Source organism: Chrysochloris asiatica, unplaced genomic scaffold (genome assembly GCF_000296735.1).
Source record: "Chrysochloris asiatica unplaced genomic scaffold, ChrAsi1.0 scaffold00128, whole genome shotgun sequence".
Lineage (NCBI taxonomy): Eukaryota > Metazoa > Chordata > Mammalia > Afrosoricida > Chrysochloridae > Chrysochloris > Chrysochloris asiatica.
Window position 1 is genome coordinate 4945233 of NW_006408646.1, and position 13840 is coordinate 4959072.

Here is a 13840-nt window from a genome sequence, read left to right on the forward strand (position 1 = left end):
GGAAATAAGCATGGTTAGAAAGTATTTAAAGACATGAAACCTTCAGGTAATATTCAACCAAATTTACTAAGATTAACATTCTTTTCAAATACAATTGGTTGGTCAAATTTCAGTTAAAGCTTTTCTCAGCTAAGTAACAGCTAGACACACACACACACACACACATTAAGCAACCCTGATTAACACTGGCTTCATTACAGAGAAATGCTTTGGGCTTATCCCATGTTTTGAAACAAGTGAATTTAAACATGAGTTGTATTTTATAGCAATACTCACATGATTCAGCTTTTTCAGGATTTCTATTTCTGTTTCAACATCAAGAGCTGGATCCTTTGATAAATAACATTAGATTTTGTTAACAATAATAACTGCCAACATTTAAAAAAATATTTACAGTTAAACTTAGAGCTGGTTGAGTTCCAAACCCAGCTCTGCTCATATAAAGATGCTGAAGCCCAGAGAAGACAATGAATTAAATAAACTCACCTGAAAACATTATGCAAAGGACTGGGCAGGCAGTTAAGTATCCAATAAATGGCGCCAACATCACATACCAAGCCCTGTGCCAAGCTTTTCATTTACAAGGATCATCTCATGTAGGTGTCACAATCCCCATGTGAACTGGGCTCTCTAGTTATCCCCATCTTATAAGTGGGGCAACTGAGACAGGAAAAGAGGAATTCATTTGTCTCAGTCCCCACCACCATGAAGAAATCTGTGCCTACTGTTCTGCTAAACTGGTAAACTGTACTTCTCTTATTAGCTTCTGGGACTATTTATATTCATCAAAATAACCAGCAGCCAGAAAAACAAGGACAAGAAGGTATTTCATTAAAATGCATGAAGGAATAGAAGGGACAATAACACTAGTAAGGCATGCGCACCACGGAATGGTCAATCATTCAAGGTCAAAAGGGCAACATTTACCTAAGGACAAAGTTGAGAAGGGATGGGAAAGTGGGTGGAATGCAAACAGGAACCACAGGGATAACTGTTGCTGCATGGAGGGGCCTGCAATCACTGAGATGAAACAAAGTGTATGATTTGTTGGATATAAAACTGATGATCTTGTCTGTAAACCTTCCCTCAATTCACAATAAAAAGTTAAAGATAAATAAATAAAAATCATGAAGAAAATGTCAAGGCAAATTTCTATTGCTAGAGCAGAGATGGGTTCCAATTTCTACTGTAGACTGACATATTTAATCCCATTCTGAGGAGAAAGAAAATATCTATCAGATTCTTCCGAGGAGAAAATGCTTCAGAGTACTGAAGTCATTCTGCACTACAATTCCAAATGGATGAATTGAGTAACTCAACCTTCCAGTAACTACACCCTCCACAAGCAAGGAGGATATAGAATTACATATTTATGCATAAAGGATTTTGGCAAAGCAACCCAGATGTTTAATTTTAAAAGCCTGCCTCTTCCTGTAAGCCATGGAACTCATTACCAAGTCAGGGTGTACTCTGATAATAGAGAGGTCTAAAGTGTCCAATATGATTTGTACAGTGAAATTAAAAAGCAAAATTTTGCTCCAAATCATTAAAAATCTGGCAGGTATTTTCTTCCCCTCTCCTCCACCCTGAAAATAGGAAACAAATCAAAATCACAGGGGAAAAATCTACAACAAAGTGAACACAGAAAGGAAATCCCTCTTGCCCTGTGAGAATGACTTTGTCAGGGGGAGAAACATTGATCTTTAAAGAATGTTGAAGCATAATAGCCAGAAACAGCTGGCCACAAATGAAAACGTGATTAGGGGCCACGTTTTACATTACTCTGTTGAATCGTGTGTGAAAAAACCCCAACACATTTGGCAGTTCACCTACCCAGTAAATGTGGACTACAGAACAAGGTAATAAAATGAATGGCTACTCTATAAAAAGACTATTAAAATAATTTAATTAAAATGAAAAAATCCATAAACACTATGATAGGCCCTGCCACATTACCCAGCGGAGCAAAGAACTGGAAATTGCCTAGATGATCAGCCCGCAAAATGGGTGAGTCAATTATGACAAATGAAGCTGTTGAAAAAGAGACTGGATCATTAAGAAGGATATAGTCAGAAAGGGGTTCTAATGTAATGCATATGTGGAAAAGCAGAATACAAAATGGTATCTACGATACGATTTTAGTCATCTAAAAACATGAATGCGTATGAACAAAGACGAGAAGGAAAGGGAAAACTGAAAACAGCTGTCTGGTTACTGCGGTGGGATTATGGCTGGGTTCCTCCCCGCCCCCTCTACCCTCCCTACTCCCCCCAATTTCCTTTCATTGGTTGTAAAAACAGTCTTGTAATAACTTTGAACTCGGAAGGAAAAAAAAAAATTAACTTCCTGCTATGTACATCGTTAAGTATAAACCAGTATTTGGGGAACCAAAGAATTTATAAATAAGAGTATCTAGATTAGCCACAGATAATAAAAAATTTTTAAATGTTCTCTGATACTCACAAATTCACCTATTGAACATATCTCAGCAGTATGTTCCTCCTGAGGTTGAAAATCACCACTCGAAAATTCTTTGGGGAAATTAAGAAGTGTCAAGAACAGCTGAGTGGAGCAGCCACAAACATAGGGTACTTACTGCCTCTCTCGCAGAGCCAATAGCAAACTTCCTTTTGCTGATGATCTTGATAGCTACTTTCTTACATGTTTTCCTCTCAAAAGCCAGCTTCACCTCTCCACAGGCACCGCTATAGAGGAAAACGGCGACAGAGATGATTAAAAAATTTCTAATCACCAGAACCACCCCTCTGGCATCAGCTTCACCTCTTCCAAGCTTAACACTCCTTTCCATGGTCTATTTACAGAGAACACAGTAAAACCTCATCAAAGTAAAATTTAAGCTCGTAAGTGGACCACCCAACAACATTGAATCAGCTCTAAAGTCCACGTTTTCAGCTGAGTCACACAGATTTACGTCTTACTGTCATCTCAGATTGTCAAAGTCTCAGAAAGACACTAAATACATATGAAAGAGAAATTATTTTCCTAGAGGTCAGAGAGAAATTGAGTAGAACAGAGTCTTCCCTGGCCAAAAATTAAAGTCCAAAACACACTTTTCTTTGTTCCCTATCTTCAAAAGAAACCCATAAGAAGTAGATTCCATGAATTAGACCCCAAATAAAATCGTAATACCTAAGACAACAAACAGACAATGGTTCTCAATAACATGGATGTGATTAGTGACAATGAATTATATGTGCAAAAAATGCTGATACAGATCTAGATATATGTAACTGGTGTGGTGCTGTTAATGCACTGGACTGCAAAATCGGTTTGAGCGGCAAGGTTGGCAACAGTTCAAACTCATCAGCTACTTGCTGAAAACCCTATACAGATTGCTTTGAACCACAAGGTCAGCAGTTCAAACTTACCAGTTGTTGTTTGTTGTTAAGTGCCGTCGAGTCGGTTCCGACCCATAGCGACCCTGTACAGGGTTTCCGAGGGTGTAAATCCTTACGGGAGTAGAAAGCCTCATCTTTCTCCCGCGGAGCAGCTGGTAGTTTCGAACCGCTGACCTTAAGGTTTGCAGCCCGATTCGTAACCACTACGCTACAGCTCCTTGAAAATCCTATAGTGGGTCATTAAGAATCGGAACCCACTCGATGGCACCTAACAACATACTATAGATATTTATCACAACTTTTTTATTTGTCTAAAAAACACAAAATATGCATATAAAAAGAAAGTTGAAATAACCTTATCATTTGATTCACAAATATGCATACTTGAAGCCAAGTATCAAGATAAAAATGTAAACTTTTCATAAACATGCTTTAGTAAACATGTTTAGAAGACCATGAAAGAATTGATGCATTTGAGTTATGGTGTTGGAGAAGAATATTAAAGGTATCATGGACTACTAAAACAAACAGATCTGTGTTGGAAGAAGTACAATCAGAATGCTTCTTAGCAGCAAAGATGGCCAGATTTATCTCTCATATTTTGGATATGTTATCAGGAAGCACCAGTCCCTGAAGAAGGACATCATGTTTGGTAAAGTGGAGGGTCAGCAAAAAAGAGGAAGACCCGCCCCCCACTGTTATGGATTGGCACATTAGCAGCAACAATGGCTCAAGCATAGCAGCAGTTGTGAGCACGGCAGGCACAGGGCCAAGTGGCATTTTGTTCTGTTTTACAAAGGGTCACTGTGAGTCACAACTGACACAACGGCACTTAACAACAACAACCAACACAGGTCAACCCAAAGCGAGCCTTGTTCTCCAAAGCTCCATGCTCATTATCTGCCTATATCAACTGTTGTAATTTTTCTGTTTACTTGTGATAAATATGTACATAATAAAACATTTAGTATTTCAACCTTCTTTACATGAACAATTTAGTGACAGTGATTATGTTTGTCATGTAGTTCAACCATTATCGGTTTCAAAATTCTTCCATTATTGCTAAGTAATGAGGCATCTATCCCAATTTCTCCTTCGTTCTCACTCATCCCTGGTAATGTCTAATAAACTCTGATCACTATATACTTGCCTATTACAGCTAATTCATGTAAGCGAAGTTTTCACATTCATATGAAATATAATATGTGGCCAGCAGCATGCATCAGGACCTTTTCTCTTTAAGACTGTATGTGTGAACCACATTTTCTCTATTCATTCAACTGTTGGTAGACACTGAGGCTATTTCCATCTGTTGGCTATGATGAACAGTGGTACAACAAATATCATCATAATTACTGTTTGTAAATCTGCTCAAAACACTTTCTAATTCTCCTTCTTCTGGAAACAGTCCCTTTGCGGAGGAAGTCCTCCCTGAATCCATGCAGCTTTAGTAGGAGTCTACCCAAGGGGGTGAAAAATCAAAACCAACTCCATTGCCATCAAGTTGATTATGACTCCTGGTGTGGCACTGTAGGATAAACACTGGACGGCAAGGTCAGTTTGAACTGTAAGGTTCAAATTCACCAGCTGCTGCTCAGAAAAACTACATGGTGTCCCTATGAGTCAGAACCAATTCAATGGCACTTAACAACAGTGACCCCTAGCGGGTGGACTACAACTCGGTTTCTTTACAAAAACAGACTGCAACATCTTTCACCCATGGAGTGGATAGTGGTTTTGAACCACAGACCTTTGAGATAGCAGCAAAGTACTTAACCACTGCACCTCGTTTAATGGGGTTGCTGTATGACCAGAATTGGGCCAATTAGGATCACCCATGGAATCAAGTATTGATGTTGTGAGAAAAGCTCTTTCTGCTATGATTTTTTAGACAAAGACAATGGGAATTTGGGGGTCATGTTTGTCATTTTTCCTGTTACATGTTGTTGTCGGTAAGTGCCTTTTGAGTTGGTTGTTCCTGCTATATAGAGTGACTGAAAAGGACACTGTGTAATGTGCTACTGGTATCCTAAATATGTTCCCTTAGGAAGCAGTTCTCAAAATATGATCAGGGAAACCCCAAGAAAATTCGAGGACCCTTTCAGGGATCCATAAAGTCAAAACTCTATTTAGAATATTGTTGTTTGTTGTTGTTGTCAGGTGCCATCGAGTTGGAACCGACTCATAGCGACCCCATGCACAGCAGAACAAAACAATGTCCAATCCTGGCCAACCTCACTACCGCCGCCACACTTGACGCCATCAATGATGCCACCTGGCTGATCCATCTCGTTGGGGGTCTTCCTCTTTTTCTCTGACCCTCCACCTTACCCAGCATGACATCCTTCTCTAGCGACTGTTCTCTCCGGACAATGTGTCCAAAGTAGGAGAGATGAAGCTTAGCCATCTTGGCCTCCAAGGAGCACTCTGGTTGCATTTCTTCCAAAACAGATCTATTGGTTCTTTTGGCAGTCCACGGCACTTTCAGTATTCTCCGCCAACACCACAACTCAAAGGCATCAATTCTTCTACGATCTTCCTTATTCACTGTCCAGCTTTCACATCCATATGAGGTTACTGAAAATACCATGGCTTGGGTCAGGTGCACCTTAGTTCTTAAGCTGATGTCTCTGCTCTTCAGTACTTGGAAAAGTTACTGTGCAGCAGATTTGCCCAATGCAATACATCGTCTGATCTCTTGACCACTGCTTCCGTGAGTGTTGACAGTTGATCCAAGAAGACTGAAGTCCTTGACAACTTTAATCTCTTCTCCATTGATCAGAATGCTATTTATTGGTCCAGTGGTGAGGATTTTTGTTTTCTTAACATTAAGATGTAATCCGTATCGAAGGCTGTGCTCTGTGATCTTCATAAGTGTATGTTTCAAGTCCTCTTCACTTTCAGCAAGGAAGGTTGTATCATCAGCATATCGCAGGTTGTTAATGAGTCTTCCACCAATCCTGACGCCACGTTTTTCTTCATAGAACCCTGCTTCTCGTATTATTTGCTCAGCATTCAAATTTATTGACTACGCGAAGGCTTTCGATTGTGTGGATCATGACAAACTATGGACAACACTGAGAAGTATGAGTATTCCAGAACACTTAATTGTACTTCTGCGAAATCTGTACCTGGATCAAGCGGCAGTTGTTCGAACAGAGTATGGGAACACTGAATGTTTTAAAATTGCGAAAGGTGTGTGATAGGGTTGTGTTCTTTCACCATACTTGTTCAATTAGTATATTGTTGTATGTAGTATTGTTAAATGCCATCAAGTTGGTTCTGACTCATAGCAACCTATGTAGGGTTTCCAAGGAGTGGCTGGTGGGTTTGAACCACTGACCTTGTGGTTCAAATTGACTTTACAGGCCAGTGTTTATCCATACTAAGACATTACTTGCCTTTTCCAACCTCATTCTTTCATGAGTGAACAGTGGCGTATACCAGAGGCTACATGGCACATGATTCCAAACAGGTTAAATGACGAAGCAGATCTAGGAATCCTGCCATCTCCTATTAGGCTAGATAGCCAAGAGATTTTCAAAAATGTCAAACAATGACACTTCTCATTATTCTTTACTTGGGGGATATCATTATTTCTCATAACAAAATGCTACTCATCTTAAAATGTAGTGAGTTTAGTTTTTAAATAAGAAATACTACACCAATTTCTAATACAGGCAGCGCTCAGATTACAAATATCTGACTTACATACAACCCATACTTACTAAACTCCTAAAGCCTGTTATGTTAAAACTTCTAGGGCATACAATGACTTGTATAAAAAAAATAATAAAAAAGAAAATAAAAAACAGGCATTACTTTGTAGGGTAGATCAAAACAGTTATTACTGTTGTTGTTGTTGTTAAGTGCTGTCGAGTCGGTTCCGACCCATAGCGACCCTATACAGGGTTTCCGAGGCTGTAAATCTTTATGGGAGCAGACAGCCTCATCTTTCTCCCACAGAGCAGCTGGTAGTTTCGAACTGGTGACCTTGTGGTTCGCAGCCCAATTCATAATCACTACGCTACCACAGCTCCTTGTTATTACTGTTATTATTATTATATTATTATGTCCTGGTGTGGTACTGTAGGATAAGCACTGGATTACTACCCACAACATTAACAGTTCAACCTTACCAGCTGCTCCATGGAAACCCTGTACTGGGTTGCTATAAGCAGAAACGATTTGACAGAGTGGCTGGTGAACTTGAACCACCTACCTAGCAGTTCAAATCAACCTTGCAGTCCAGAGCATTAACCCGCAGCACCACACCAGGACTCCCAACCAACAACAAAAACATCTTTAACAATTATGTTAAAGATGTTTCCATGCATCTGGAAGTGCTTCTTTAATGCTTTTTAATGCACAGAAAGATGAATATCTATTATACAATAAAACAAACATTTGACTGAATGGCTAGATATGAACCCTATAAACCTGTTCTGACTAATATACAAATTAAAACTTTGAGACAGAAACAGAACTCATTCATGAATTCATTTATTTGTACATTAAATATCAATGGATTTAAACCACATAGAGAAAAGTCCTTTGCTACCATTTGCTGAATATTTTGATCCAAGATTCTGTAAGAGAATCCTGATCAAAACAGGGAAAAATGAGGAATGGAATTTCAAATTCTCAATGGAATCCAGATTTTCTGGAGCCACTGAGCTGTATGCACCCCCAAAGCAATTGCTCTGAGCTAATTATTAGACTTTAAACCTTAAATCTTAAACCAAAATTATCCCTGAAATCTTCTTTAAACCAAAAAATAACTTATCTTAACTAGTCTGCCTTGAGGTCACCTCACATGGATTCTTATATGAGAATAAATTAAAAGGTTGGATGGAAACTTAGAGGGTAGTTTAGTGGGCAGTGAGAATGATGGAATAATTTGGAAAAGCAGACCAAGAATGCTAGCACCACATGAAGAATATAATCAACGTCACTGAATTATACGTGTAGAAGCTGATAACATGGTGCATATTTACCTTTAGTTTGGTATGCTTTTACCAAACTAAAAAGAAGAAAAACTGAAAGGAAAAAGCCCTTTGGAGACTATAATAATTTTTATAAAGATTCATCCACAGCCTTAAAAAACCGATGAGCAATTAGTTCTACTTTGTTGTTGACGGTCACTGAGTTAGAATCCACTTAATGGCAGTATGTCATATTTGTTATCGTTAAGTGCCATCGAATCGGTTCCAACTCATAGCAACCCTGCATGCGGTTTCCGAGGAGTGCTAGTGGGTTTGAACTGCTGACCTTTTGGTTAACAGACCAGTGTTTATCCTACAGCACCATAACAGAACTCCAGTTACGCTTATTGTTGTTGTTGTTAAGTGCCATTGAGTTGATTCCGACCCATAGTAATCCCGTATAGGGTTTCCAAGGAGCAGCTGGTGAGCTTGAACCACCAACCTTGCAGTTCAAACGACTTTGCAGTCTGACGCATTAGCCCACAGCGCCACATCAGCCCACAGCGCCACATCCCCCAATTCTCAAGATGGCACAAACTCTGAATGCTGGACAAATGTAGTAAAAACACTGCTTGGAAGAACCAAAATACAAGAGGGCTTCAAAACATTCATGGAAAAATGGAATGAAAGATAATGGAAATTTGGGGACTTCTGGTAAAACACCAGACCAGACAGGCGCACTACATAGACGCTCTACAACAAAGATAGAAGAAACCAAATGAAACAGACACAGATGAAAACCATAAAATCTTGAAAGGTGAGAAGTGGATTGAGGGCTTGATGAGAGAAGCTGAGCAGGATGGCAAGAGAGGAAGACTGGTCCATGGCCTGCTAGATGTGGCACATCCATCTTGAAACTTAGTGAGCAGCTTTGGCAAAAGTGGCCTGGCAGAGCAGTCACACAGGTGACTGGAAGGGTGCAATTCCTTCTTTGCCCCCACGCTTCCCTGGTGACCAGAAGTGTGGCCAGCTCCCAACATCATCTACCCTAAGCACAGCCCCTGCTCTCTGAGAGTTCAGATATATGTGGTTAGAAGTCATGCCAGTGTGAAGCAGGGGCCGGCTGCGCTACTTTGGTGTACTGCTTTTGTGGGCTCAGCTATGACACACAGAACCTGCAGAGCCAACAGACCAGCATTTAACTAGTCACTCTTGCCCTCAGTTACCCTGTGGTCCTAAAAGACACTGAAACTAACTCCATCATGGGCCTCTACAAACTACATATCAGAGTGCACTAAACATAATAACAGAGGCCAATAAGAACTCCATCTAGAGCCAGGAACAGCCCAGTCACATCCCATTTTGTAAGATCTTTGGCCCACAAGAGTTTTCTCTTGTCTGGGTCTAACACCTGCACTGTTTCTTGTTTTTGTCCAGGTGGGTTTTTTTTTTTCCTTTTGTTGTTTCAATTGTTTTGTTTGTTTATTCTTTCTCCTTCTCCTTTTCTTTCCATTACCTTGAAATTTCCTTTCTAACTCTGTTTTTACTTTTCTCTTTTCTTCTGTCTCTCTTTCCCCTCTTTTTATTCCCTTTGGATCTTTGTTTATTACTCTCTTTCTCTTTTCATCTTCCCTCATTTTGAATTCCTTTTTCTCCTTTATTATTTTATCTTTTTATTGTTGGTTGCACATTTATTCTGTTCTGCTTCCTGCTGTGTTTGTGGCAGGGGTTAGGGGACTCCTCTTTCCAACCCAATAGGAGAAAGCAACAGTGTTCATATAGCCCAGGCACAACCTTACCCTCTGCAGCTCTACACACTGGGAAAAAGCAAATACCAGGTCCTATGCCAGCTGATCAATGCCAGACAGCAACCAATACCAACAAAACCCACCCTAAACTGAGGTGCACAAACAGTAAATGGAAGACAATGCATATGATTCTATTCTGTAAGTATACTCACAGGAGACAGTGAGAGCCTAAAAACAAATCAACATACAATCATCAATTAAATACAAATATGAAAACACCACAATGTCCCAGGGACAACAACTTTAGCTCACACAAAGAAACAAGAGAGATGGCACAAACAAATGACCAAGATGCAGAACCAAAAAATGTTTCTGAAGAAGAAAAGGTAACGGAACTAACCGATAAAGAATTCAAAAGAATGCTACTTAGGTACAAAGACTTGACAGAAAGATCGAGGAAAGCAAGGAGAACACAGAAAAAACTTTAGAATCATTCAGGAAAATGCTATAAGAACAGACAAAATAAATGCCAACTTTGAAACAATGCAAAACTTGCAATTAAAAATACACAAGATTAATACTAAGATTTCAGAAATAGACATTACATTGAAAAGACAAAAGAGAAGATTTGAAGCAATGGAAGCCCAAAGTACTGATCTTGAAGAGAAATACCTTAATGCTACTATGCTAGAAAAAGAATGAGAATATCTGAAGAAAAGCCTAACAGTTATGTGGGACACCTTGATGGGAATAACTCACGGGTGATTGGAATTCCAAAACAAAGAGACAAAAATATGCACAGACAAAACTGTCAAAGATTTATTGGAAGAAAATGCCCCAAACATCATAAAACACGAGAGATAAGCATACAAACTCCAAACAGGATAGGTCTCGAAACAAAATCAACAAGATATATAATAGTCAAACATTCCAAAACCAAAGACAAGGAAAAATCCTGAAAGCAGCTCAGGAAAAATGAAAACTTACCCACAAAGGAGACAACCACTAAGATTAAGCTCTGATTTCTCAGCAGAAGCCATGCAGGAGAGAAGACAATGGGATGCCATATATAAAATTCTGATAGAAAAAAATTGCCAACCAAGAATCACATACCCAGCAAAACTGTCCCTCAGACACGACAGTGAAATTAGGACATTCCCATATAAATTGGAATTAAAGTAATTTGCAATAATCTGAACAACTTTAGAAGAAAATACTAAAGGATGCTCTTTAGACTGATAACCAACAGCAGACAACAACCTGAGATTAACATACATGAAAACACCACCCAGAACTAAATCTAGATATACAAGTATTTGAAGTAAAACAAACCTGTAAAACCAAATGTAGGAAAACAGGGATATAAATTTATAATGAAGTCAACTACAAAGCAAAAGGGGGGAGTAGTGTAGATACAGAACTTCCAAATGGCAAGGAAGTCATGTAAATTTCAAGATTAAACAGACTTTTAAATGAGGGAGGAAAATACTAAATTATAGAATAACCTCAAGGAAAATGAATACACCTTCACATCAAAATAAAAGAAGAAAATCAGAAAGATTTAATAGACATTAAGAGAACAGATATGAAGAAAATGAAAAGAAAACCCACAAAGCGATCTCAAAGACAAGAATTATGTGGAACAAAGAAATCAAGAGTATCACAAAAACAAACATAGCAAAATGATAGCAATTTATTCAATGTTGTTGTTGTTAAGTGTCAGCTGGTCAATTTCAACTGATAATGACCTTGCATAGGGTTTCCAAGGCTTTAAATCTTTGCAGGAACAGAAAGTCTCATCTTTTGTCTTATGGAGAGGACAGCAGACTTGAACCACAGTTCACAGGCCAGTGCTTATCGCATGGAGCCACCATCTACCAATAATTACACTGGATGTAAGTGGATTAAATGCATCAGTCAAGAGCCAGAGAGTAGAAGTATGGACAAGAATATAGGATCCTTCAATATGATGTTTACAAAAGATACACTTTACACACAATCACAAACATAGATTAAAAATTAAAGGATGGAAAAACTATATCAAGCTAATGGCAATCAAAAAAAATATATCAAGCTAATGGCAATATTAACCTCTGATAAATTAAACTTTAAGCCAAAAACCACCATAAGAAATAAAGAAGGACATTGTCTCATGATTAAGGGGTCATTTGAACAAAGAACATAGTCATAATAAATATCTATGCCACAATGCTGCTGTGCTATGTGCCGTGGAATTGGTTCCGACTCATAGTGACCCTGTATGGGGTTTCCAAGGCTGTAAATCTTTATAGGAGCAGAAAGCCTCATCGTTCTCCCACGGAAGAGCTGGTAGTTTCAAACTGCTGACCTTACGGCTCCGCAGCCCAATTCATAACCACTATGCTACCAGAGCTCCTTATGCCACAATAAAACAGCCTCAAAATATATAACTCTCACACCAGCAATAAGAGCAAAGATCAAAAAAGTAGAGGACAATAAATGCTGGCAAGGATGTGGAGAGACTGGGACCCTCCTACAATGCTGCTGGGGTTGCAAAATGGTCCAACCACTCTAGAAAACAATATGGTGCTTCCTCAGAAGGTTGGAAATAGAGATACCTTACGATCCAGCAATTCCTCTACTTGATATTTATCCACAAGAAATACGAGCCATGACACGAGTAGATATATACACACCAATGTTCATAGCAGCACTATTTACAATAGGAAAAAGATGGAGACAGCCGAAGTGCCCATCTATGGAAGAATGGATAAACAAACTTTAGTACATGCACACAATGGAAAGTTACGCTACCTTGAAGAATCACAAGGAAGCTGCAAGCCACCGCATAACATGGAAGAACCTTGAGAACATTATGCTGAGTGAAATCAGTCAGTCACAAAAGGAGAAATACTGCATAAGAACATTACTGTGTAAGATTAAGAAAAAGTACCCACACTAAAAGGGGGAGAAAAAACAAATTTTGTTGGTTACTGGGGTGTATGGTATGGGGTAAGGGGAGGGAAGGGAAGGTGAAGCACAGAGTAGGGAATAGACACAGGATAGTGGAGCAGAGATTGTATCAAGATAGCGGATCAGGTAGACGTGCAGTGAGGAGCTCCATCAATAACAACACAGAATACCGGGCCAAGCAGGCTCATGAGATGGTGCTAGAACTCTGAATCGCATATAAAGGAATATTTAGAAGACTGGAAGGCTTACAGCTAGGTGAATTTGTAGGAGAATCAAGAAATCCATTGCTTTCTAATTCAAGACGCTCAGCTATTCCCGGAGCCGCAATCTTGGGAGAGAAGAAGTCGGGGAAGGATCAGAGCAGCCACAAATGCCTGACAGAACCGAGGAGATACAGGTGTGGACATTATTTTTATTTATTTATTTACTTTGGTATCTGTCCATTGTTCATTGGTCTCTCCCTGACTGCACACCTCCATTCTGGTCACTAGAGGGGATGCCTGAGCGAATAGATAACCTACCCCCACCCCTGAAGGGTTCTACTACACATGCACACAGATCTCCTCGAAATTTAAAGTGACAGTTTCGACATAAAACCAAACGACGACCACTCGTCTGTCTGTCGTGCTGTGGTGGCTTCAGTTGCTGTGATTCTGAGGGCTATGCCACTGGTATTTTAAATAACTAGCAGGGTCACCCATGGTGGACAATTTCAGATGAGCTTCCAGAAAGACAGACTAGGAAGAAAGAGTGACGAACTACTTCCGAATCGTTAGTCACTGAAAACCTTATGAATAGCAGAGAAACACTGTCAGATACAGTGCCAGAAAATGAGCCCCTCAGGTTGGAAGGCACT

At 39.4% G+C, this 13840-nt stretch overlaps 1 protein-coding gene across 2 annotated transcripts in view; it reads right to left on the reverse strand.

Moving 5' to 3' along the window:
- CHEK2 (checkpoint kinase 2) overlaps window positions 1-13840 on the reverse strand; it is a 93774-nt gene that overhangs the window by 20230 nt on the left and 59704 nt on the right. For both annotated transcript variants that reach the window (XM_006869195.1, XM_006869196.1), the window contains exons 6-7: window positions 2597-2705; window positions 277-330 (exon numbers count right to left, since the gene is read on the reverse strand). In XM_006869195.1, coding sequence (XP_006869257.1) covers window positions 277-330; window positions 2597-2705 — 163 coding nt within the window. The remainder of the gene's footprint in view (window positions 1-276; window positions 331-2596; window positions 2706-13840) is intronic.